Source organism: Equus caballus, chromosome 9 (genome assembly GCF_041296265.1).
Source record: "Equus caballus isolate H_3958 breed thoroughbred chromosome 9, TB-T2T, whole genome shotgun sequence".
NCBI classification, from domain to species: domain Eukaryota; kingdom Metazoa; phylum Chordata; class Mammalia; order Perissodactyla; family Equidae; genus Equus; species Equus caballus.
Window position 1 is genome coordinate 69,209,081 of NC_091692.1, and position 27,693 is coordinate 69,236,773.

The 27,693-nt window shown below is 42.0% G+C and overlaps 1 protein-coding gene across 20 annotated transcripts in view; it reads right to left on the minus strand.

Annotated features, from left to right (window-relative positions):
• Window positions 1-27,693, minus strand: part of SYBU (syntabulin) — a 109,632-nt gene that overhangs the window by 42,136 nt on the left and 39,803 nt on the right. For 4 of the 20 annotated variants that reach the window (XM_070221711.1, XM_070221712.1, XM_023648867.2 and 1 more), the window contains exons 2-4: window positions 24,662-24,742; window positions 22,746-22,947; window positions 2,140-2,337 (exon numbers count right to left, since the gene is read on the minus strand). In XM_070221711.1, coding sequence (XP_070077812.1) covers window positions 2,140-2,337; window positions 22,746-22,947; window positions 24,662-24,685 — 424 coding nt within the window. In that variant the 5' untranslated portion in view covers window positions 24,686-24,742. Of the gene's footprint in view, window positions 1-2,139; window positions 2,338-22,745; window positions 22,951-23,246; window positions 23,560-24,034; window positions 24,592-24,661; window positions 24,886-25,027; window positions 25,171-27,693 lie in introns of those variants that run through there. The other 16 variants (XM_070221707.1, XM_070221708.1, XM_023648868.2 and 13 more) reach the window with 13 other exon arrangements.

Consider the following 27,693-nt stretch of genomic DNA (forward strand, 5'->3'; position numbering starts at 1 on the left):
AATAAAGAATAGCCACAAAACCTCAGAAAGGGTATGCGATGTTTTCTGCTTATGGGTATTTTTCTGGAGTATGGGTCCACTGCCTTCATGACTTTCAAAGGATCCATGAATCAAAACAACACGAAGAACAATTGTTCTTGCTTTCTTCCTTCCTTCCCTCCTTCCTTCTTTCCTTTCTTCTTTCCTTCCTTCCTCCTTCCCTCCCTCTCTTCTTTCTTTTCTTTTTTGTCTGCATTTTCCTCATGAAGATGTAGGACCTTAAACATTCTCAGCAAGACAAGCAGCTGATCTTTAGCAGTTGTTCTAGGATTAGCGACTTTCTTGGTATGAACTCTGTATATATACATAGGGTTTTAAGTCTTATGTTAACGTGATTATTCTTATTATGATTATTGAAACAAGGAAGGGCAATGATAATGTTAACTCCCATTTAATCTCAGTTTGTTCTTTCGGTACCACACTTGTCTCCTGTTTCACTGTTTCATTTTATTGTCACCACTGTAAAAGGGTTTTGAAATGAGGTGGGAGGGGTAGATAACAAAAACAAAATAATTTCAGGTTGCATTCAAATCCTACAATACCCTCACAATGAAATGTACTTTTTCTTTGTAATCCACGAAGCTGACATTCTTTCCTGCACCATTTTATCCTCTCAATCCCACAGCCAACCTTTGCTGTTGTGGTCAACAAATGTTGACTGAGCCCCCAATATGCACCAGACCCTGTGTGTCAGGAATACAAAGAGGATGACAGGGCTCCCGCTCTTAAACTTACATCTCATATGTTGCAGAAGTAGATTCTACTGGTAATTACTCCCCGGTTAAAAGAAAATTGAGAGTATTTTTCCAAAGATGATATACAAATGGCCAACAAGCACATGAAAAGACCATCATCATCATTAGCCATCGGGAAATGTAAATCAAAAGCACGATGAAATAACACTTTGCACTCACTAGAATGGTTACAATCAAAGAGAGAGACAATGACATTTGTTTACAAGGATGTGGAGAAACTGGAACCCTAATGGATTGCTGGTGGAAATGTAAAGCGGTGCAGCCATTTTGGAAAACAGTTTGGCAGTTTCTCAAAGGGTTAAACATAGAGTTGTCATGTGACTCAGCAATTTCACTTCTAGGTTAGACCCAAGAGAACTAACAACATATTCACACAAAGCTTGTACATGAACGTTCATAGCACTATCATTCATAATAGCCAGAAAGTGAAAACAGCACACATGGCCATCCATTATGAATAGATAAGTAAAACGTGGTATATCACCACGCTAAGGCAAGATGTTAATAACAGAGGAAGCTGGAGGTGGTGCTGAGGGTGCATATGTACTCTCTGTACACTCCACTCAACCTTTCTGTAAGCCTAAAATTGCTCAAAGCAGAAGTCTGTTTCAAAATGTGGTATATACGGGGGCCAGTCCAGTGGCACAGTGGTTAAGTTTGCACATTCCATTTCGGCAGCCCGGGGTTCGCCAGTTCGAACCCTGGGTGGGGACTTATGCACTGCTTAGCAAGCCGTGCTGTGGTAGGCATCCCACATATAAAGTAGCGGAAGATAGGCACAGATGTTAGCTCGGGGCTAATCTTCCTCAAAAAAAAAAATGCGGTATATCTATATGATGGAATATTACTGAACTGTAAAAAAGAATGAAGCACTGATACAGGCTACATTGATGAACCTTGAAAACATTATGCTAAGTGAAAGAAGCCAAATGCAAAAGGCCACATATTATATGATTCCATTTATATAGATTTGCATCAAGATAACCTGTTCTATTTATAATGTGTAGGCACTTTAGATGGTATCAAGCAATTTTTCAGTATAATTTATGCTCGAATTAATTATATAGTTTAAATGTCTGTTAGACCGTCTAGTTTGCATTTCTCCGACTTTGATTCTTTTTCTATGTCTTTATAACGCACATGTCGCTATACTTACTCAGTTATTAACAACCAGTACAGAAAATATTCTACCCTCTGCCCCTCTTCCTTTAAAAAAACAGATGTTCCTGGGTACTACAGTGTTAGGGTTCCCTGCCTTGATATACAGGTGTTTCATTTTAAATGTGAAATCACTCCAGTCATATCACTCTGAGAAAAACATGGAGAGAAGAGCAAGGGCACTCACCTGGCTTTACAAGGCCTGACTTGGGTTCCTTCTTATATCGAGCTGACTGGATGCTTCCTTCACCAACCATTCCAATTGTGCATTTCTTCCTGGTAAAGTCTTCATCACTTCCAGGGCAGAAGCCAACAGGGCTGTTTCCAGCATCTGAGGGCGTCTTCACAGGAGACACTGACTGGCTACTAGGACAGCCGGTGTCATCTGGAAGACAGGAATCAGTAAGAGTTTAATGAGGAGGAGGAAATCAATGATGGCAAAGAGAAGCCAAGCAGGGAGCCATGCACACAGGCGCTCACACACATGTACTCTTGCTTACGAGGCCCCAAGGGAACTCCTGTGGATGACTCTCCATTTATTCTCCATATTTCGGCCAACTATGTAAATGAAGAAAATATGAACGATCATACAACATCTTTTAAGGCAAAACCTTATAAGCTTTTTAGATCACAAATACATCTGTAACACTCAGGTTGTCAAAACTGAAAGGTTTGTCTATTTCACACATTCAGTAGTATACTTTTGGGTCATAACTGTCCATGGATTTTTGATGGGGTTAGTAATAAAAAGTTCACCACGGCAACTCAGGATCCTTAGGGTGAAGTCTTCAGAGTTGTTTGTGTTAGGGAAAAAAGTTATTTGAATATTACTGACCATACCCAGTTTTTGATCACTTAGCCCATCAATTGGTTAACAGAGTTTGATAGACAAGACATCTGGCTTTAGGAGTTCAAGGAAGTAGAAAGAAGTGATCTTCTTTTATTATCATATACACCCAACCAGAAATATATCAGTCAGATATCTTGCAATCTGGGCTAAACTGGTAAAATGAAAATGATGTTCAAATTAGAAATGTGCCCTTAACTTCCAAGTTATAGATTATTACTATGGTCATTATTATAAGTTAATATGCATGATATGAAGTAACCTGTGTAGATGCTTATTAGGCAAACAAAAGCCATATGCTGACTCCTGTAAGTGCTCCATATTCATTAAATATTTATGGTGGTTGGTTAATTCATTTATACTTTGATGAGAATTGTACGGGAATTTAATGCAAATCAATATTACTCGAAAGTATGTCTACTCAAACTAATCAATTAGTGGTAAATTTTCATTACTAAATAATTCTTTATTATACAAAAATATTTTGATGCCAGCATTACCTTAGTAACTACTTAGACAAAAAAATGAATAGACATTTAGTACAAATAACTTTTACAACTTCTGCATTTTTATAAATATTACAGGAAGTAAAATAATTTGCCATCTATGAAAGGCTATCTTAAAACTCCACAGCTTGAATAAAAACAGAAACAGAGCTAGGCTTGAATAAAATATACTGATTGCCTGAATTAAGATGACTAAAATCCATCTGAAAAAGAATTGCCATTGCTGCATTTTTGGCCTTTATTTCAATTTATTATGAAATATCCCAGTTCCTGGGACAAAGTGAACTTGGCACTGGTAAAATGATTTATTTCTCTTAATGTCCTTTTTGGACTTTTGGACATAGTACACATAAGACCTCAATGGTAATTCTGGAAGTGAATGGTTTTTAGCGCACTTCCCATGCCTGCTGTCTTTGCTGCTCTTTTAAATGCCCTGTGTTCTTCCGGAACTCCTGAAGAAACGTTGCCCTGAACCACAGAGTGATGAGAACCCTCTTGGCTGCTACTGCTCAGCTATTTCATCACTTATTGTCCCTGCCTTTCTCCTACAACTGCATGTCCCACGCTTCAACCCAAAGAAATCTGAGCTCCTCTCTACATGCGCAAAGCTGCTAATTACTCAGACAGATTCCAGCACTTTCACAAGGCTCAACAGGTCTGCACATCGCCTCAGGAGAGCCTCTCTTTGTTGACTCTCATCCCAAAGGAGATAAACCTAAATGCGTGAGGTCTAATCCTTCAAAATTACCTATCGCCTTTAAAATTATTTCCTATGAGTCAGTTCCATAAATTATTTCTTTTGAAAGAGAGATGGCTCAAATAAATAAAAATCCATGTTTCAGATTCTCTACCCTAAAAAGCAATTTTTCATGAAAACTCCGACTCAAGGGGACAAAGTTAAATAATTTCCAGTATAGAGAAACACCGTCAAAATTATATTTTAAATAAACAGAAAACAAATGTGCTTTGTTTGGTTCTATTACCATTTTGCTAGAGTTAAGAAATACTACGTACACATCTTGTATTCAGGACTAGTAATTTTAAGGATTAAGTACCAGGGTCTGGTTAAAAATTGGGAACTGAAATTATTTAGAGTGGCAACAGTTTAGAAAAGGCAGTAGCAATTTTTCACCTGGAATGTATGCCTCACCTGTCACCAATATTTACAGTCAGTATCTCCAGGGACCGGGATTGAGAAGATGAATACCTAAGTAAATCTTTAACTTGAGTTACCTCGTGCAGCATCTGCACCACTACATAAACTAGTGTTCACCCAACATTTCTTAACTGTCTAATCTTGCCCTTCATATTGAGGAGGAAACTGTAGGAATATAAGACCTGGTCTTTCATTGGTTAAACAAATATGTATCCACTCTTGGCACTGAACCAGCCCACAGGCATAATACCCAGTCCCCATACTGATGGAGCTTAGAAAAAAGCAAAAGCAGTTGGGTAAATATCACAGTGCACAGTTCCTGTAAACTGGCAAGCCTGTTAAAGCAAATCCATACCCAAGAAAATTTGTGAGTTACCAGAGAAGCTTGGGACATTTGCCTGTTTTGTCTAATGGGACCAACACTAACAAAGGAATCTAGTTTTCGAAAGGGCAGGGCCATTAATTTTCCTACCAGAGAGAACACACTTTAAGTTATGCAAAGTAAGACAGAGCAAAGGCAAGAGAGCTTCCTGTCCCAGACAATCATCTGGTCACCTGTGGTACCTGAGGAATTCTCCTCCTCTGTGCAGCCCTGGAGAAGTGGTTATTTTTTCAACAAGTCTTGTTTCTGGCCCCTTCTCCCCTCCGCCCCTTCCCTCCTCTTCCTCCTCCTCCTCCTTTTTAACTCCATGGTCACAGCTGGAAGCGGATCACCAGTCCAGATGAAGATAATAAATACTCTTTTCCAAAAGTCTATGTAAAATATTCTCAGTTCACATTTACTCCAAGATTCTAAAAACAGTGAAGCCAAGTTCATGTTCTTTGGTCGCTCATGTCTACTCTTAGTATGTGCCAAACTCCACGTGGATCAAGCACATATTAAAGAGATTTATTTATTGAACCCACTCCTGTCAAACCCTTTGAGGGTGCCTTCTGTTTCCTGCTGCCACCGTGACTGCCCATTTATCCTGTAGAATCCACAGATTTATATACACAATATTTATCATGATAGCTTTTATTAGTTATGTTAGTACAAAGAAATTATCAATGGCAAAAATTTCTAGTATGACACCATGAGGAAACTATTTCTGGGCAGGAAATGGTAGAAATCTTGAATGATCTACCCAAAGAGTTGAGAGGTGTTTCAAATTTCCAAAATGCCTGAGAAAAGTAAGCACATTTCAGCCTGGTTTTAGCATAAGGGGAGCTTTGCTCCAAGGCTTTAGGTGTGGGAGACAGTCTATCAAGAGAGGGAGGAGTTCTTCTTTTAAAACACACACACACACACACACCAGCTCTGACATAGCTGAGATTTTACACTTTTTTCTCTATTATTCATGGTAAGTATAACTTCATTAAAAAACACACACAACAGGACCACATTGCATGTTTTGTTTTTTTTTTTTTTTGAGGAAGATTAGCCCTGAGCTAACTGCTGCCAATCCTCCTCTTTTTGCCGAGGAAGACTGGCTCTGAGCTAACATCCATGCCCACCTTCCTCTACTTGCTTTATATACGGGACGCCTACCACAGCATGGCTTTTGCCAAGCGGCGCCATATCCGCACTCCGGATCCGAACCGGCAAACCCCAGGCCAGCGAGAAGCCGTGTGAACTTAACGGCTACGCCACCTGTCCGGCCCCATGTTGCATGCTTTATACAGTGTGATCCATCTGAAAATATAGGATGATTTCCTTCTGGGGCTCACAATTTTAAATCCCACTTACACAGGCCCAGGACGGCCTCTGGTGGGACTTGGGTAAATGTGACTCTCATCAAAGCCACATCTCAATGATCACCATCTATCGTGAAGGAGACTAATTTACATGCCTCCTTGACGTATATTAAGGAAGAGGTTCTTTTGTTGTTGTTCTTGTTCGTTTGCTTTGAATCTGTCAACACACAGGATTGAGGACGGCAGAAAGAATACTCGCAGATCCAGGAACCTCCAGAAGTTGCAGACTATCTAAAGTGATGTAAGAAATATACTTACTAATTAGTTTCCAAATTGTTACCAAGGAAAAGAATTTAAGGTCTTATAAAGACAAATGGGAGAAACAGGCATCTATTATAATTTTGTAGTCTGGAGGTTGTTAAAAAACGGATTTTTTTAATCGATTTTTGCTCTCTCTTTACACGTTCTTTGAGAATACGGGATATTCTTAATAATTGCATAATAATTGTACAATTACACTTCTGAAAAAGGTGTATATAAATATCGTTTAAAATAATTTGTATCTTATTCTAAATGTTCTAAAGGTACCTGCTAAATTAAAAGAAATCTACTGGGGTTGTTAAAATTGTAACTCAATTTTTTAAATTATAAAAGTAATGAAATTCTTAATGCAGAAGACCTAGAGTGCAGAAGAGTACAAAGAAGTAAAAAAAAATAAAAGGATAATATTTTCCTATAATTGTATTACCCAGAAAAAACATTTAACAATTTGGCATATTTCTTATCAATCTTTCTTTTATATGCATATAGTTTACTTGCTTGCTTTTTGTTTTGTTAAAATTCCAACGTATATTATTAACAGTTTCGTTACTCCGTCATTGAAAACTTCTCCCTGGAACTTGTAGGCTAGAAAGAAAGAAGCAATTGAAGACCAAGAGGAGCCAACACAAAGGGCCCCCACTGGCCAAAGATGGAATAGTGTGAGCAGCAAAAAGAATAATACATGCAATTAACTGACAACCACTGAATATATTAAAAAATCTATGAGTTCATAGTCATACAAAAAAATAAAACTAAAGAGAAAAAGAATCCTGTCACCTAAAAGAATTACAAACCAATGGAAATCACTGTAAGTGACCCAGGGACCAATTCGTCATATTGAAATTTGGCAATTAAAAGGAAAGAATGAACTAGCATACAGATTGTAAAAGCTGTTCCTGTACAAGCTCTATTTCAGTATAACTGAAATCCCTTAATCCCTCATTGATATTGGAAAGTTCTTCCTCATAGAGGCATTCTGGTTAAGGAAACTAGATGGAACAAGAGAACTGAAAGTTACTATTTTGCAATGATTTCTAACGAAATATTGATTTAGACAACGAACCTAACAGATGAAACCATTAGACAAAAGGCTGATGGAGAGTTTACAGTGGATGGATCAGGTCTTACCCATCTGTGCCCACTGAGTACTCTTAGCATCATCAACAGTGGGACAACAGACATGGTGTACCTTCTGACGGGAAGTGAGATGAAACACGCAGCATCCCCCATGGTATTCTTGCCACAAAAAAAACTGCCCCTGAATCTAATCAAGCTTTAAAGCCAATGTCCACCTTATAAAATATATGGAGAACGGAGGAATGAGTTAAGTCAGGGGTTGGCAAACTGCAGCCTGCAGGCCAAATTCTGTTCTCTGCCTGCTTTTGTAAATAAAATGTTATTGGACACAGCCACGCCTAATCCTTTACATACTGTCTACTGTGGCTTTCAAGCTACAACGGCAGAGTTGAATAATTGTGACAGAGATCATCTGGTTAGCAGAGTCGTAAATAGTTACTATCTGGTCCTTCACAGAAAAAGTTTGTTGGCCTCCGGGTTAAAGATACCATGAGGAAGCAGACACTTTTGAGACAACTGGGGCTATTTCAATGTTCTCTGTCACACCAAGGAATTATGTTAATTGCGTTAGTAATGAAAGCGGCACTATGATTATGTAGGAAATGTCTATTTTTTAAAGAAATGCATGCTGAGGTACGTAGGTTGACATGAAATGACATGATGTCTGGAGATTTGCTTTTACATGCTTCAGCAGAGTAAAAAAGAAAAGAAAAAAAGGGAAAGACGTAGCAAATATGACAATATCTTGCTATTGCTTAATCTGGATGAAGTGGATAAGCAGTATATTAAGGTTCATTGTAATATTCTCTCTGCTCTTAAGCACGTTTTTAAAAGTTTCAAAATATATTATTTAATTTCTTGAAAACATTATTTTAAATGAGTAACTAAAATAGATACGAACATAGCATTTTAAAAAAATCAATTGCTTCTTGTAGGGTATTTTAGGTTGTTTCAAATTTTCTCACTATTCTGGAAACTGCTTGAAAGACATATTTTACAGATAAATCTTTGGTCAAATTTTTGAGTATCTCTTAGAATCTATCCCTAAAAGTGCAATTACTCAAACTTTCAGGAAGTTCGAGACAACTTACATTCCTGTCAATATTGTATGAGAGTATCCCGTTTATTAAATTCCTGCCAGCATTGAATACTATTTTATTTGCATTTTTCCAAGTTAATAATGAAAAACTTATTTCTGATGTGTTAGTTTGCATGTATTTAATTATTAGTGATCTTAAGGTCTTTCATATGTTCGTTGGTCTTTTTTACTTATTCTATGAATTGTTCATGTCCTTTGACAATCTTTCTTTGAAGGTGTTAAGGATTTGTTATTGATCTGTAAGAAATCTTACACATGAAAGGTATCAGCCTTCTGTCATATTTCACTGAATCTGTTGTTTGCTTTTAATTTAAATTTTTAACATTCAAAGCTTTTTCTATTTCTAGTTGTCAAATCTGTCCATATCCTTTGCAATTTCTTCCAATGTTTTAATGCTTAGAACATCCTTCTTTACTCTAAGATCAATTAAATACTCACCTATACTTTCTTCTAGATTTTTATAGTTTCGCTTTTCATTTCAATTAAATCCATCTGGAATTCATTTTATGCAGTGTGAGGTTAGACGCTAACTTTATTCTTATTTTGTTAATTTTTAGGAAATCTATCTTTTCCACATTACTTTGCAATGCTTTTCTGATGAAGTTTTGAAAGTAATAAATATGTTTTGAAAAGCGAATTTTTGTAATCCACATTTTAAAATATTAGGATTGCCCACAGCGTGTATGTGTGTGTGTGATATAATTTCCTGATATTTAACTAACAACCAGGGCCATCAACCACGTTTGGTAGCAACTATGCTGACCAAGTCCCTACGTCAATCTCCGTGCACCAATTACATATAAGAATAAAACACCAGGTTCTCAAGGTTACAAATAGAATATTTCTTCAAGGTCCAAGAAGCGTCTCTAAAACTTCTGGTTCATTTTTTAATTTAGATCTCAGAACTCATTTGTTTTCCAAGATGCTGAATTAAAGAATTCCAGGAGGCATACTTAAAAATAACATCAGGCAGAGAAAAACGTGCTTTTGTGCCATAATGTCTTGAAACATTCAGTTATGGTTTAATGCTGTTCAATGTTCAGTTGCATAATTTGGAGGAAAAATCCCTGCTATTTTAAGGAAACATTACCTTAAATTATATGGAAATCGAGTTGATTCTCATGAATGACAGAAGCATTTATAGACTTCTTAGTCGTTCATTCATCAAATATTTATTGAGTATCTACTATTTGCCAGGCACTGACGTTGCCGTTATTATTCTTATTGCTCCAGATACTGACATTTTTGAAAACAGTCTGATGGAGACAGATAAAATGTCACAGCCTAAACTCATGGTTAACTTGAACCCTGTGAAATTCTTACCATAAACCATTCAAATTCACTGAAAGGATATTGGTAAGGTAAGAAAAGTAACATTTATTAAGTAGCTATCATGTGGCAGGAACACTAATTTTTATCATATAATGTTAATAAGGTCTTATTTTATAGGTGGGAAAACAGGCTCAGAGAGGTTAAGAATTCCACTGTCACACAGTTACCAAGTAATTGACTCAAGATTCAAATTTGGGTTTGTATGACTCTAAAGTTCTTGTTTTTCTCAGCACCACAAGCTAGCTGTTTTCTAAATTTTTCTCTCTATGTTTGTTCCAAGAGGAAACAGCAGCAATTCTGGGAATGCTCAAATTAAAAACAGACAAAGGAAACTGTTAGAAAGAAGCCATCCCATAATAAATAGACCACAAAAATTTGAGGCAAGAACCTCTTTCTAGTTGTTTCCAGGTTTCCATTATTCCTGCTTCAAAACGGTAACCATATAATGCTTGCCATTCAGATAATTTCGCATCCTAGGTTTTCAATAGCCGAATCTGAACTTCTATTCCTTCACCTAATTTTAACATCTTTTAGGAGTGAATATTCACAAGTCTACATGGCTCTATACCAATTTTGCTTCAATATTATACGATGTGTCACTACCCAATTGCCAATGTTGAAGTGTAAGAATCTCATCCATCCATCCATCCGTCCATGATTCTTTTCACAAATAATTACTGATTTCCTATTGTGTGCCAGGTAGTCTTCTAGATATTAGGGTTATAACGAAGATCAAGATTCTAAGATCCTTGTCCTTAAGGAGTTCACATTCTAGTGGTGGAGAAAGACAGTTAATAAACAAGTAAAAAAAAATACATAGAGAAGATATTTTGATTGTGATGTACTGTTAATGATTGTGATGTACTGTTAATGAAACGAACTGGGTGATATTATACATAGATTAACCAGGTGGGAGGTGGGAAGGTACTTCATTAGGCGGGTTGTCATGGAAAGCCCTGAAGAGGTAACTTGAGCGAAGACCGAAAAGTGAAAACCAATCACGGAAAAGGCAAGGGAAATTACTCCAGGCAGAGAGAACAACAAGCAGTTTGGTGCATTAAAGAAACTGAAAGGAAGCCAGGAAGGCTGATGAGGAGAGAAGGATGATAATGAGGCTGGAGGGAGGTAGAAGCCCGAGTATGTGCAGGACTGCAGGCCAGGAATCCTTAGTGTATCTTAAGGGCAATGGAAGCCACAGTGTGCATTAAGCAGGAGATGACAACAATGTGGTTTGTGAAGAACAGGCTGTATTAGCGATCCTATATCTAGCTAATATTTCTTATTGCCTACGAAGTACAGGCATTTCCTAAACGCTTACTTAACGCAAGTCTTAATTTAACCTAATATGACCTCTGAGATAGGCACTAATATTACCCTGCTTTGCAGGTGGCATAGAAAACTAGCACTAGCCTTTCAGCCACCCGCCTGAGTCACAGTCAGGAAGTGGCAGAGCCGTGCTATGAATCCAAACAGGCTACTCAGGAGCCTCCTTCGTAACAAGTAAGCTGCGTGGCTTCTTTAGGAATGAAAGAGCGGAAGCAAAAAACCCACATGGAGGCTGCTGCAACAATAAAAACAAGAGATGAAGTGGTTTGACTAGAGTGGTAGTAGTGAAAATTGAGGGAAGTAGGTGGATTTGAGATATATTTTTGAAAAATAATTGAAAGCACTAATTTATGATAATGAAAAAATAGGAAGGGACCAAGGATGTCTTCTAGGTTTTTGCATAAACACTGGGGAATGTGGTGCTCATTTCTGAGTTTGTAGGGGGTGAAATGAAGAATTCTGTTTTTGATACATTAAACGTGAGGCACAAATTAACCACAACATTGGAGCTATCAAGTAGGCAGTTGGGTATGTGGACCTGAAGCTCAGGGGAGAAGCTGGGGAGCATCACCATCCTACAGGTGAGGAATTTAGAGATTGGAGCCCTCGGGGAGGGCAGGAAGAGAGGAGGGCAGGAAGAGAAAAGGGCTGAGGACTAAGGCCTGAGACACTGGACACAGTGAGGACAGGGAGAGGGCGGAGCCTACAAAGGTGACTGAGGAGTGACTCCAGAGACAGGAGGAACGCTCAGAAGGGTGGGACCACAGAAGACAAGGAGGAAAATCTTCCCTAAGAGAGAGGCTTTTTCAATGGTGTTGAGTGCTGTTGAGAAGTCAAGGAAAATGAAGGCAGACAAGAGAATGTCAGATTTGCTAAAGTGGTCACTCACATGCTTGACAAGGGCAAATTGTGGAGAGGAGATTTTGGAGAAGTTTCGTTGTGAAGAGGACCAAAGAAACAAGATGGCAGTTGCAAGCTGATGAGGGGTCACAGGGAGCTTATTTTCTTTGAAAGGTGCATATTCAAGCATATATGTGTGCTGATGGAAACGAGCTTGTTAAAAGTAATTCTAATGTAGCACCTCTGCTAAGGCATGCAACCTACATCTATAAAAATGAAGCAGAGAGTGGAGTAATTATTTAATGAATGTCTCCCTGGTTTCTTGGAGACAAAATAATCATTTCACAGACAAACATTCCCCGGATTTCTGAGCTATTTTGGAGCCTCGAGTGCTCCCATAAAAGTCATTCTGGTGCAGCCCTTGGCAGGAAATGAGAACGTGAAGTGAAGTGAAGTGAAGTGAATTGAGGCAATCTCATTTCTTCATGGGACTGATGCTCTCTCTGAAACAGGGGGCTCCACTTGGTTATCCACCAAGTGTCAAGTTGTTTGATTTGCATTAGTAGCCAGAGGAGAAGGAATCTGGAGGGGAAACAGCATTCAAATAGTTCATGTAGTGTGAGCAACAAACCTATCTAGGAGATTTGATGAGAGAGGAGGTGATGCTGAAACTGGGAAACAGGGCGGCTCCATCACTGCCAGAAGACAGGTGAGCCTTGGCAAAGGCGATGGGGAGTTCTTCTGTCACACGAGCTTTTATTTCTCTTGTTCTTTCTTTTGTAGGATTATGATCTTTCCAAATAGGCATGTTACTAATACTTCTGACCTTTCCTCTACTTAGCAATAGGAGTTTATTTGCGGTTGCTAAGCCATGCCTTTTTAAAGACTCAGTTATTTTTTTTCAGGTTCCTTCGTGGGAAAAGAGGGAGGAGAGGGAGACGGCAGAGGGAAGGATGAGAACAGGAAGGAGAGAAAGGAGAGAAGAGAGAGAGACAGAGACACACACCAAGACGCTATCTCTTAATCTCTTCACAACCTTATAACAAGGACACTGTAAAACTCGCTAAGGACACCTGAATTACAGTCAGCTCTCTTGTAGTAATGTAAATATTTTTCCCTTCCATTCTATTTTTTCTCACATTGAGAATCTTAAGATAGTGATGGTCAAGATAAAGAAAAGGGATAAAAATGGAAGGAAGCTAAGGAAAAAACAATGCTTATTATACAGTTTATGCAAATGCTACATTGGGGTTTTTTTCTATTTGGAAAAAAAAGGATTGTTTAGGTAATATATGTGTATTAAGGTATTGACTTCATTTTAAAAATGGAACAAAGAAAAGAGAGAAAAAGAAGAAATATGCTCATAAATAGTCTTATAGCAGTGACATTCATAAAATAAAATTCTAAAATTTGAAAGTTAGCTTCACAGATGAAATGTCCATCCTCAGAAGAATGGCTGAATGAACGATGGTTCTCCGTAGAATGGAGTATGAGCTGTCGTTATAATGGGTGGAGAGACTTCTATGTACTTACAAGCAATGACAGGAACAGGTGCTGCCTGGAATACACGTTCCTGGAGGGCAGGAGGCCCATCAGTATTGTTCATCACTCTGGTTCAGCTCCTAGGATAGTACCTTGCCCACGTCAGATGTTCAATAAATATTTACTTAACATATGAACAGAAAGGCTGACAGATCAATATAGCATGATCTCGCTTTGGCAAAAAAGTAAAACAAAATAAATCCTATAAACGTGATTACATCCGTTCTGACATATGCGTTTGCACATTGTTATTACTTTTGAGCTTAAAAAATATAATGGTTAGCCGTAAAGAAAATATAATCCTCACAAACACCCCAGAATAACCAGAAGGGTAGGTTATCCACAGGGTCTCAAGAATTCTGAGGGTTAGGTCAGCGTCTAACAGGAATCCTGTCTGCAGAGGCACCCACACCAAAGGAGAGAGAATAAAGACAGGTGGCCGGGACAGAGGAGGAGCCCTGGGAAAATCCACAGGGAGCGGGGAAAAGCTGAGGGATGTGTTTCTATGAGGATGAGGGTGAGGGCTGGGGTGCACTGGGAGCTTGGTTTGGGTTCCCTACAAAGAGAGAGCAGTCAGCAGACAGGCCTCCTTTTGGAGCCAGCAGAGTGTCACCCAGGCAGTGGGGCGCTGGGTACGGGCCTATCCAGCAGAGGGGGAGCAGCTGGGGCAGGAATGTCTCTGCCCTGGCAGAGGGAGGGCTGGATTTTGTCTCCAAAGCAGGAGACAGCCAAGGCAGCAGCAGGCCAGGACTGGGGCAGTTACTGTGCCCAGGAGCCAGCAAAACCACTTTACAATAGAGGCCCGCCCAGCAGCCCTGGGTACCTGAAGTGCCCGGGGTCAGTGGGAGGAGACTGGGGCTTTCTCAGAGTAAAAACAACCTGGGGGTAGGGCGGAGTGGGGGTCAGTGTCAGGTCAGAGTCCTGGGAAACAGCAGGTATGTGGCTCTGTGCTAAATACCTTCTTGACTCTAAACCAGGCTGCTGGTTTTTCTCACGGCTGTGTGACTGGGAAACAAGGATTAGGGAAGACAGGACTCTTCGCCGCTCCCCAAATTTGCCCTGCACTTTCAGGGCTCTAGGCTCTGACACACGTGGATCTCTCTGTCTGCTAGGCCACGTTCTGCTTCTCAAACTCCTACACAACCTTCAGAACCTTGCTCAAGTGCCAACTCTTGAGTGGAGCATTTTCTGATTTTCTTAGCAAGACCTCTCTCTTCTAGCTACCCACAGCACTGGGGTCACGGTTCTATTAAAGAGCTTACTCTTTTTGACACTTAGAGATGCTGAACTCCTCAGCACAGGAATGTCTTAATCTATTAAATTGAGTCCTGGGTACTGTTCTAGTTGCTTTATTCCCCCAACTACTAAGATAGTGCCCTATTCTCAAGGTATTTTATTAAACGAATGGAAACACTTGTCTTGTTCCCCTAATTATGGCTTCTACCAAATTCCAACAAACACTTACTGAGCAGCCCCTGTGTGTCAGGTCAAGTTCGAGGAAATATACTGCTCTTGCCTTCACGAGCTTACAGACTACCGGGGAGTCAGATGACTAGATACAAAATTGTAAAACCAGGTCTGATATGAAAGATAGGATATGGTACGACAGAGGAAGAAGAAAGACGGGGCAGCTAAGCTAGACTTTGAAATATCTATCCTTCAGCTGCCCTGATCTAGAAATATATCCACCCAGCCTTTCTTTTCTTCCTATGTGTGTTTTTGGTCTACCCTCAGTCTTCTTACAAAGCTATCACCTCTCTACTATTTTTTGGTCTCTTTCTTTGTTTGTTTCTTTATTCGTTGTCTATTTTCCCTCAGCCTAAGAACCTTATCAAATACCTGTCACTTGATAAATACTCTATCTTTACTATAAATGCCACACTTGTTTTTATTCTATTTTCTCTTTCCCATCCCACTTAAGCTTTTAAAAAAATTTGTCTACACTTTGTCTCCTCCCATTCACATCTCAGCCGGATGCCATTGGGATTCCATCCCCTGAATTTTCTGAGACTGTTTCTGCCTAAGACCACTGATAACCTAGTGGTCTGATCCCTGAGCACTTTTTATCCTGCTGTGACCTCGGAACCTGTGGGCTACTTTCTTCTTGAACTTCTCTCTTCCTTTGGGATGGAGGCACTGTCACTCCTGGCTCGCCTCCCTTCTCTCTGAATGCTCATTCTGAGGCGCCTTGGTTTTCTTTTTCTGCCTGCTCTTGCTGGATCTCAGGTTCTAGCCTTGGTCCTCTTATCTTCCTCCTCTAAGCAGTCCCCGTGGGCAGTATCATCAACTCCTTTGCCTTCAGTTGCCAACATGTACGACTTCTCTTCAGAGCTCCAGACCTATACCTTATCTCAAATGCAACAAGGCAAATCTGAGCCCACTAACCACATTCATTGTCCTTCTGCCCTGCCCTGCTACTCCACTGCTGTTCATCCAGTGGAAAGGCAGACACAATCCTTCCACTGCAATTGGTGACTAAGCTTCATATGCTCTAGGCCCTAATCCTCATACACGTCATTTTGTCGGTCCTCACTTAGGCTGCCAGAGCTGTCTTCAAACCAGGCAGGCTCCTTGCCATCACCTCCTGCCCCTTCTCACCCACTGTCGAACAGATCACCAGGAAGATTTTTCTGATATAAATCTGGTCATAACTCTTTCCTGCTGAAAACCCTTCCTTGGCTCTGTAAGATCTTTAGGAATTGCAAAATGGCAGCCCAAGAGCCATAGCCAGCTCTCTGGCCCACAAAGTTAGTTAAAAAGCGGCATTTTAAAAATTCTAAATACCTCCAGAAGGGGCACACTGTCCAGTTCTAGAGTCCCCTCTATTGTCATCTATCTGGGGGGCCTCACTGTTTACAATACTGGTCTAGTTCCTGTAGGTATCCTTGATCTCAGGGATTGAGTGTTCGCCCGGCATGCAAAGCCTTTCCCCATCTGGCCCTCCCTGCCTCGCTAATCTCATTTCATGCTTTTAACTCAGTCCGCTGATGCCAGGGCTCATATTTACCCACTACACCACACTAACTAATGTTATTTCTTTGAATCCTTGGGCTTATGAAATGTGAGAGGCCAAGTAGATAATAAATGGAGCCACAAACTTAAATTACAAGGAAGAGGTGTCTGTGGTGTGGGTGTGCGTAAAAGGGTCAGGAAAGAAATAAGTGAGGGAGGGAGCTGTGTGGGAATCACATCCAAAGACGTGAGTTATCCCATTTATTTCAGTGCCAAGGTTAAGGCAGTAAAATAATTGACGCTTCCAATCCCTGTGTTTTATCCATCTTTGTAGTCTTAGCACAATTCCTGATCCTTAGCAGGCACTTAATAAATGATTATTGGATAATGCATTTTTGTGCAAGCTTGCGAAAAGCTGAATGTTGGGGCTGGCCCAGTGGCATGGTAGTTAAGTTCACGTGCTCTGCCTCGGTAGCCTGGGGTTTACAGGTTTGGATTCCAAGCGCAGACCTACACACTGCTCATCAAGCCATACTGTGGCAGCATCCCACATACAAAATAGAGGAAGATGGGCACAGATGTTAGCTCAGCGACAATCTTAAGCAAAAAGAGGAAGATTGGCAACAGACGTTACCTCAGGGCCAATCTTCCACATCAAAAAAAAAAAAAAAAAGCTGAATGTCCTGCTACTCACAGGCCAGCTTCTCTTTTTTCTACCTGTTTCAGTGTACCATTGGGTGTTCAGGGTACATGTGCGGTGTACCTAAGATACCTGCTTTCAGTGTACCCCAAATCATCCCAACACTGAAGAAAGAAAATGCAAAAAATTAAAAGTCTGGCTAGAGATAGTAAGTTCAGAGAAAGGATAATACAGCAAAATAAAGGAAGGAAATGCTTTCTCATCTTTACTTTTCTACCATCTGAACAGAAGTTAAACCCATTATGTAGATATAAACAATATTATTGCTAAGACTAACAACATGGGAATTGCAAATGTAGAGTGAGAAGCAATAATTTCCAGGGAATGTGGAGGCATTTTCCTTGCTCGATGCCATGGGTTTAAACAGCTTGGCTGGCCACCACTTCTACCATCTTTGATCCTTGTTCATCTTGTGACGTCAGCTGGGGCACACCCATCACATCCCTCATACAAAATCCCCAAACACACACAGACGACAAAGCAGTAAGGTTCCAACTTCAAGAGGCATAAGAATCATCTGGAAAGCCTGTAAAATACAGATTCCTGGGCTCTCCCATTTCCAGATGATAGGTTAGGGAGGGGCCAAGACTCCCGCATTTTAAACAAGTCTTCCTGAGGATTAAAAATCAGACAAACACCACATTCTGAAATTGAGAAACGATGTCATAAAGATGAGTATTTTAGAACATGAAAGACTGTCATGTTAAGTACCATAATTTGCTCTCAAGCATGGTCAAATTCCATGGTGATTACCTTTCACAGTCCCCACTGCTACGTACTTTTTATTAAGTGGGAACAAATTTAGCTTGTCCTCCTAATTGCAGTTACCGCATCCTCAAAGAAATACTGCCTATATACCCTTCATTTGTAACCTGTTTCATTAGGTACTTATTTCCGTGGCTGAGGCAGCTAAGCACTTGAAATACATACTATGCAACAGTGCCTAGGTGTCATATTCATTAAAAGGATACTAAAGTGTTAGAGTCTTTGTTTTTTTCTTCGCAGCAGGTTGGCGGTCATTCAATTACGGCATAATTCGTAATTCGGTACCGCAGCTCACTTCACTTTAAGCAGCTCATCTCAGTTCTCATCATTGTGTTCAAAGGCTTACTCTAGCCAGTTGCCAAGTTTCCTCAACTGGACAAAAGCATAGCAAAAATATTTCTGTTTGGCACAGCCTGGCAAATTTTTGGAGGCACTGTCATGCCGCGGCAGGGCACTAGTCAGCTTGCAATTTGCCTTGATTGTTCTTCCCACAAACAGCAACAATGATTATCTCTAGTCCACTGGCACCCAAAGGAGGATTTCTTCCCAGCCTCTGTCAAAACCAAAATACTTTCTGCAAACACCTTACTCGAGATTAGACTGCTCAGACTCCGATTCTGACCATTTAGTGTATTGACCTGGAACATGTTTTTTAATGGGTTAAGTTACGAACTTGCCTATGCATCTGTGTGTGCACCTCAGAAACACGGAAATAACTCGGAGAAATCACTGGTCTCCCAATAAACAACCAGTGTTCTACACGCATAATTTGTTCCACCTGCCATGTTTACAAGGCACCCCGAGGAGAAGTAGCTTAAATGCCAGCAATACATCTGCCTCCCAGTTCTAAGGGGTGATTATTGCCTCAACTAAGCAAAGAAGAATGCACAGCATGCAGCTAACCATGTCAGGTGACTGATGTATGCGACTGACTTCCCCACCCAGGCCATCAGCTTTTCTAATAGTGGCTGGAGTTGTGGTACGATGACACAATTCACTACCAAAGAAAAAGGGGGAGAAAAATGGGCAGAAGCCTAGATTCAATGTGCCACACCCAGGACACAAATCACAAATATGAGTTTTATCACTTCTCAAGGGCATGTTAAAACAAGAAACACGGGGTTGGTCGGGGGGGGGGCAAGACAGAGTGACTTTATGCCAAAACATAGGTTAAAAAAAACTAATTAAAAACAAAAGAGGGAACATGAAAGCAGATTTTTTGTTTCTATTAACTTACTATTAAATGTACTTCCTTATGTATTCTTTCATTCTTTTTTAAAGAAAGCATTAGTTAATATTTACTAAGAATATACAGTGTTTTACTTGCTGGGCACACAAAATAGGGCCTGGTCTCCAATATAATATAAACTTAACTGTGCCCAACTAAGGTCACAGTGACTAAGCCTGAACACAAACTGGAAGAAATAGACTGTTTTAACAGGAGAATGAAGTCTGAGTGTGAAAGCACACATGCTGATGGAATGCACAAAACACATGCGTATCTTCAAAGAAATTCTGCTAAGAAGCAGCTACTAAAAGAAGAGCTCTTTGGGGACACACCCCAAATGAAGTGCAAAGGGTCCCTCCCTCTGAAATGATATAGACATGACATACAGATTAGCATATAGAACATCAAGTCATTAAAAGTTCCTTGTCAAAGCTCCCGTGGGAAGAAAGGGGGGAACGCAGTGGAGCTCGGGACGGAATCGAGAAAGTGTGTAAAAAGGGCCAGGTCACTTTGAAAATAGTTCCCAGTCTTTTAATTTCACAAATCAGTAAAATTAAAAGAAAACATGAGGGTAAGGGTCGAGGACACATCAACACAGAATTGTCATTTCTTTTGCCAAAGCATAACCACCATCCACTATCATAATTTTTTGTTATAATACAAACAATAGGAAAGGCAGACTCTGAAAATAGAGGATAATCCCTTATATTAAGTAAACTTAACTTTATATGAACTCACTGCATTATCCTTCTTTTAAAAACTAAATATCTTAGAACATACGATGCTCTTCCCAATTAATACAGCCCTTGATACAGATTTGGGGAAAGAGTCTCTAGCCTGCAGGTCTGAAAATGTAATCTTCCGATTAAAGTGCACTGTGTTTGAGTCACATCTTCCTGTATAATTTCACTAGGACATAGTTAGAATCCCCCTAACTCTGAATGTTTCCTTCCACATTAGTCAATGCGATGATTTGTAAAGATGACAAACTAATGTAGAATGATCCCTGTAAGGTTATGAAGCTACGGCGGCAAAAGACATCTCTAAATTATCTTAGTTTCATTCTAGCAGAGGATGGCATTGTTAATGCATTGTTAATGTTTGCATGTACCTTGGTCTCTGACTTAACTGCCGTGATTAAGCAACCAACACATATTCTGGCCTGTGTTCAAGCGGCTGGATTAAAACCAGCTATTTCCCCCTGCTGGTTGGATGTGTTTTACATTCTCTACCTCACTGCCTGCAGCTTTAATGCTCCCCATAGTACCAAACCCATTTATTTCCCATCCACCAAGTGACCTCCTAAAGCATCATTAACATGCCCCCAAAGGCTTGCTCCTGTCAACTGCAGTCAGCGCAGCACTCAGAGCTGTGGTGAGGTTTATCAGGGTTCGGAGGAAAGGAAAGCAAAGAAGGAAAAAGCACCAACCGAAACCTTGGGGAATCGCCGACACAGGAAGATAAGGCCGAGGGAGGGAGGGCATCCCATCTAGAGACAGGATGCAAGGCTACAGATCGAAAGGTAGGTTTATAGACACCCATAATTAGACGCTTCTGCCACTCAATTCTCAGCTAGTTAATGGCAGAAGGATCAATATCTACTTTCGATTTTCATGTACAGCATTATGGCCTTAGTGGGAGAGAGGTCTCCGGGGAAGAAGGGATGAAGCAGGAAATGGATCTTGGAGAGAATGATTCAAGACCCAAATTAATATTTTACTGGTTTGCCAAATATATTTTCTAAAATATTTTTGGAGTTTTTCTTTTGCTTTGTTTTGACCAAACTTTTCTTTTGTTCTGATAACACCACTCACCCGGAAGTAAGTCACAGAGAAAATAATTATGTGGAGAGAATATCAGGAATGAATGTGGAATTGAGTTATGTAAACAAAGCCGTGTCAGTTTGAAATGATATCCCCTGGGTTCATCCACATTCAACCAGAGAGATTCCGGAGCTCCAAAATGGAGTTCAAGTAAACAGTGTTACATTCTGCAAATACGACTCTGGGTTCTAGAGACCTTAACCGCTCCAGCTTGTCAGTTTTCCTTTTGTTTTCTTCCTGGGAGAGTATGATGCAAACCCTCAGTGGGTTTCCATTTTAAGCTAGACTCATACAATTCAAACAATAATAAAGAAGTTCTAAACTCTAATATTTTCATACAATTATTTTTCAGAACCAAGCGGAGAATCTGAGGCAGAGAATCATTACAGAGACAAAATTAAAAAATAGGCAGCACAGTATTTCTAATACATAACTCATGGATACAATTATTTTGTGAAAGTATATAATGAATCTAAAGCTACACTTTCCAAAAAAAAATCTCTGAAAAATGTAGTTACCAATGATAAGTATAATGGAATATTGCATCCTGCTAAATGAGGGCATTAATCATAGCATCTGGATTCACATGTCCCTTCTCAGACATGTGCTAATCTCCAAATTACATTTTCCCTAAATAAGTTCTAAAAATTGTCCATTATGAAACATTCTTCATTAATCATAAGACAGTCACTCCTTTAAATTTTACCCAAATTCCTAATACTTCTGACAGAATACAAGTTCTTCTAAGTTATGTGCTTCAGTGGGTTGATTAATCAGGTCCTGTTAAGTGATACTGGTGGCACCTTCGGGAGCTACAAAGAGATTTGTGCCTTTACGAAATATGCTCACAACACAAGGAAACTTTCCTTAATCATGTTCCAAAACTGACATCCACAGCCCTTTATATTAAGACCCATCATTTATGAAGCACGTCTATACGCCAGGCCCTGAGCTAGGACATTTAGGTAAGTGGCGTCATTCAATCTCACAGCAACTATACAAGGTACGTATTATCATCCCATTTCATGGAAGTAACAACTGAGGCTTAAAGAGGTTAAGCAACTTGCCCAAGGTCACAGAGCTTGGGCTGCAAGGGCGGAAAGGTCAGGGATTCCCGCTCAGGCCTGGAAGATTACAAAGCCTGTGCTCTTCCCCTCTAAACTACACGGTCAAGCCAAGCCTGGGATACAAGCCTCCTTGATCTTGACCTCATTCACTAGGAGTTGCCTTATCTCTGGAGATTCCAAAAATAAAAGTACAAAGGCTTATAAAGGTTGCTAGTATAAAATGCAAGCTAATACATTTTCCAGATTTAAGAAGGAATCTATTTTTTTAAATAGTCATAGAAACAAGAAATTCTATTTTACATTCTGAATTATAAACTAGAATAATATATAAAAACAGGCATGAAATTCCATTGGGTTGAACCAAATGAAACTACTGTATCTGCAGGTCAACACAGCCAAAAAGGTGCAACCTTATACAATTCATCCTAATAACAGAAGTCTAGTTCTAGGCTCGAAGGGGCCCACTCCCGGTCCATTCACAACGCACCCACAGGGCACACGCTTCATGCCCGCATGTGGCTTCCTGTGAACACCGTACCTGAGCAGAAGCTGTTGCTGCTAATGGTCCTCGCTGAGCGCCCAGAGCTGCTGGGGTTGAATTCTCGGCTCTCCTCCTCCGAGAAGGGAGACTCAGAGGCTGGGGACACTTTGTGCTGTTGCTGGGGCAGATGGGGCCGAAGAATCAAACGGGGAATTCGGCTTCGGGAAATCTCCTTCTCATGATGCTGCACTCTTTGCTCCTTCTCAAAATTGGATATCAAAAAGAAAACAGAAGGAAACTTGTTTCCCCCTCTTAACTCCTGGCTGCTCCTTCTGTGCTCGCAGTTTCTAAGAAATCACATTTCTGAATACGGAATCTTCACAGAGTCATCCTTATCTCAGTTGTTGAAATGAACTCCGAAACTCTTCTACTGAGCTAACCCTTCCAATCTACTGAAAAGCACACACTGGGGCGTGGATGTGCACACTCACGGACACACACACACTTCCACCCACTAGCAGGAAGGCCATTCCACTCTCCAGGCCATTCCTAACTTACCTTCCCACTCTGGCTTTTTCTATCACACTCAAGGCGCTCTCAAAGGCTCACAGCTTATTATTCGATTTCCTTTAGACTTCCATTTCACTTTCCCTGAATTAGCTGTGACAATGTGACTTCTGTTTTCCTGTCCCCTCACAAAGTAGACCACCTGGAACAATTCTTTCCTGTTAGATCATGCGCCTTATCTTTCAAATCCCTCCTCTTCCGGCCAGGATCTTAATTATTCATTAATATCCTGGTACACAAGGCTTGTTGCCAACAGAAAAGCAAACACAAATCCAACACCCGGTAAGATGGCTCCACCTTCTACATCATGCTCAGCTTTTGTTTTCCTTACAGGACACCCGTAACAAGAGATTTTTCTCTCTCTCCTTAATACAGCATTAAAGACAGACGGCCATGCCTTGGTTAAAAAAAAAAATGCATAGAAAGTAATATTTTGGCAATGTTTTTCAATTTTTAAAGTGCTTTCCCAACCAATATCTCATTTAACCTTTACAACCCAGGCCATACAGAGACACTGATTTGTATCCCTATTTGCAGATGAGGAAACTGAGGCTAAAAGAGGTAAAGATGCTTAGCCAAGATTGCACATCATCTAGAAGCCTGAAGTCCAGCGCTTTTCAGGGTCACCACCACCCTGTCTTATTAAAATGGATTCCTAGGAGGAGCTCTTTGCAAAAAGCCCACTGCTTCCTCGAACCTCGGCAATCGAAAAAGGTTTCGGATTAGGTAACAAACACTATTTCGAAACACGACCTCCTGCTTATTTCCACGCTCCTTACCAGGAAGGGTCGGTGCCAAAGTAAACACCTCTGGGAGATCCGCACAGCGCAGGAATTGAATGGCAAGCCCCAGCCGCGGGGAATGGCTGAGGTCGCTCAGGCATCCACCCCATCCAGGGGCGAAAGCCGCGCCCAGCCTCTGGATTACTTCTGCACATCAGTCACCCAGCAGGTATCACACGTCAGCCAGCCACTCGGCACACTGCAGACCCTGAACCAATGCTGAGTCGCTGACATGCTGGAGTCCTTATTTCTCAGTCACCAATACATTAAATCCATTTTATTCGCATCACACGCACAGGACATCAATTGAGAGCTAGATCCCAAATCCCCAATTTCAGGAGATGGGATTAACCCTTCAAATCAATCTTTTTAATCCTCGAGTCAATCCCCCGAATCTTTTCCTCCAGTACCACCTCCCCATCTCCCCGGTCTCATCACCTGAGCAAATGCCCCCTCTGCCTTCCCACCATCCCCATCACCCTCTTGTCCCCGTTTACTCTGACTCTAAACGCCACCCCTCCAGCCCTCACTTGACCCGCTTCTTGCCCCGCAGTGCCCACCTTCCCTCTCCCTCCGGGGCCGACGGACACTGCCGCCCGCGCCCGCACGACGTGCCCTCCTTACCTTGGTCTCCCGGAGGGGCCCCATCGCGCTGCTGCCGGCCGGGTCCTCGCGCCGCCGCTGCCGCCGTCCAGGAGGAGGCACCTGCGTACACCAGAGCCAGGACACCGCACTGAGCCCGCGCCGGCTGCGGGCGGCCGCTGCTGCGGGCTGACGCGCCCCCGCCGCTGCCGCCGTTCGCGCTCAGCTCCGAGGGCGCGCCCGGCCGCCCCGCCCAGGCCGGACACGTGGTGCCGCCGCTGCCGCCCGCGGCCGCTCCCGGGGCGCCGCCCCTCCCCGACCTCCCTCACCTGCCGGCCCCGGGCGGCTCCTCAGCATGCCCCGCCCACCCCGTGTCGCCTCTGGCACTCCCCACCCCGGGCCGCGCACCCCTCGGTCTCTCCCGAGTCCGACCCGGAGGGGGCAGGCGCAGGCTCGGAGCATCTCCAGCCCGGAGGGGCCCGACGCCCTCTGTTTGGCACCTGGTATCCGGTTTGCAGGGGGTGCACGTTGGATGGAAAAGCTGAGAAGAGCTGCGACATCATGGAGAGCCAAAATGGAGAAAGGGAAAGTTTTTCCTTCGCGGCCCCTCCCTGCCCTCTCGGTTTTAAGTCAACACACCGCTCCCAGCAATTACCTCTCCTGAGAGAGACGGGCGGGTCCCCCTCCACCCGGACCCCGGCCAAGCCGATGCTGCAGCACTGACACAGCATCTCGGTCCGGGAGCTCAGAGGCTGCGACTCTCCTTGGGGGATTCTCATGGGAAGGGCCTGTCGCAGGAAAAGACCCCCGAGGCTGGCTCCCGCGAGCGTGGGGAAGCCAGGCAGCTTAGGGCGAGAACAGCCTTTTCTCCAGCTCAGCCCCAGCCCGGGGGTCAGCCGCAGGCACCCAGCGATGGGAAGGACGCCGCACTTGAACTCAGAAAACCGGGTTCAAGGCAGCAGTCCAGTCCCTTCAAGCGGAGTGCCTTTATGCCCAAAGTTCTTGACCTCTTTGAACTTCAAATTATCCTCGTTAAATTGAGGGATGATAATAATAATACGCTACCTCGGGGGTAGCTGGGAGGATGAGATGAGGAAAACAAAACAGCTGTATCTAGCTGACTGAACAGAACTTTCCAAAGGACAATTAAGTCACGTCCAGGTCGTTCATTCAATATTTGCTGAGGCCTCTTACCTGACAGGCAGAAAAATTTGTGAGGCAGACAAATTTGTTGAAAAAAGCTCAAAAACCTGCCAACTGAGGACTCTGAATCGGGATCATGGGCTGGGTCACAGGCCTCGATTTATTACACTTACTATATTTAAATCTTACCCGGTGATGGAATTCAACATGTATAATAACTTAGATGCCCTTTATTCTGACGCGGAGAACATTCTAAGAAGCAAGGCAGGTGGGGAAGAGTCTGATCCTTACACCCCAGTGTCCCACACGGGACGACGATGATCCTCGACAATAGTACTTGAACCTCCACCATCCCCATTTGTCTGCCCTCCAAACAGCTTTTTCCTGAGTCCTCAATTCTCAAGTCTAGGAATGTATGGTGTGAGTCTAGAGACAGCTTGAAGTCAGAGGAGAAGTGAAATCAATTTGCCTTCTTCCTATACCCTAAAAGAAATTTGACTCCATACAGCTTCATGCCTTTTCAGTCTACTTAGCTCTCTTAAGCAGTGAGGTTGGTAATCTTAGGATTCTTTATTTGAGGGGAAAAGGTGATTAATTCATTCTTTCTATACCCACAGCTGTCTCAGATATGGACTTCAGGAAAGTAACTGTCTAGGATGATTCCTACAATCTATGATTTCCAAAATTATGAGCTGAGGACATATACTGTGGCATAGCAATCAACTGTTAAGGTCAAAAGGCGCTTCTGAGTTCCCTACTAAGAACTGAGAATTGAGCCTGGTGGCTTGATAGCAGAAGCACCCTCCACTGAGCTGTCCAAGCAGGAGCCTCAGAGTCATTGTCGACTTCGTCTCCCTCCTGTGGCCCCCACGTAGCAGAAACCACTAAGTGCGCTCCACGCCACTCTAGTTTTAATCTCTTGAATCTGATGACTTCTGTCCTCTGTTTGACTCCATTATCTCCATTTAGAGGCTAAACCACAAACATCCTGGATTACTGCAATAGTGGTCTAACTGAAGTTGTCTTGCTTCCAGTCTTGCCTCTTACTCCTTTCTCACCAGCTTTTCAATTTTTCCACAAGCCCTTTCGGAAAGGTCAACTCAAGCTGCTTCATTAAAACCCATTAATGACTTCCCGGTTGTCCTCCAAGTAATGTTCAAAGTCCTTAATGTGGCACGAAGGCCTTTTACGATCTGGCCTTGTTTTGCCTCTCTGGTCTCCGTTTCTTGCCACTCCTCTTCTATAGACCCCCTCACCTCCCCGCCCCCCCGCCTGCCCCTGCCCCCCCTCCTTCCACATACAAACAGAAACCCCTCAGACTGTAGAACTTTCAGTTCTCTGGGGCCTGAGGTTCTCTTTTTTCCTCTAGACTGTTGCAGATGCTGGTCCCTTTGTCTAGAGCATTTCTTATACACCACCCACACATCCTCCTCAAATCCTAAAGATACATTAGGTTCCATTTTAGAGACAGCTTCTTCCAGGAAACCTCCCGTGGCCCCTGAAGAAGGTCAGTCCTTAGGTACTTCCAGGACACCTGTATTTAATTTACCCCAGGAAAGCTGTTATGATCTTGGGTCAGAATGCCTTGTCTGTCTTCACTGGCAGTGCCTAGCACACGGCCTGTCACACAGTAGGCGATCAATACAGAACAGCCAAATGAACGAATGCATGAATAAGTGAATTCTATAACCCCATGAGGGGCCCATCAGTACAGGATAAAAAACACAGAAATAACTTCTGTTTTGAAAACGACCCAGATAAAGCTGCCTCCGGTATGTCTTTGTACTTGCTGATGGGGTGTGTGCCTAAAAAATCCAACACGTGCTCAGTGAAAGCTTTTACTGCAGAAGTGCAGGCAGTGAGAGGCTGTGTGGTAGCCCACCGTTACCATAGCAACCCTGCCTAGGGAAAGGCTGACAATCTAGTGTTCA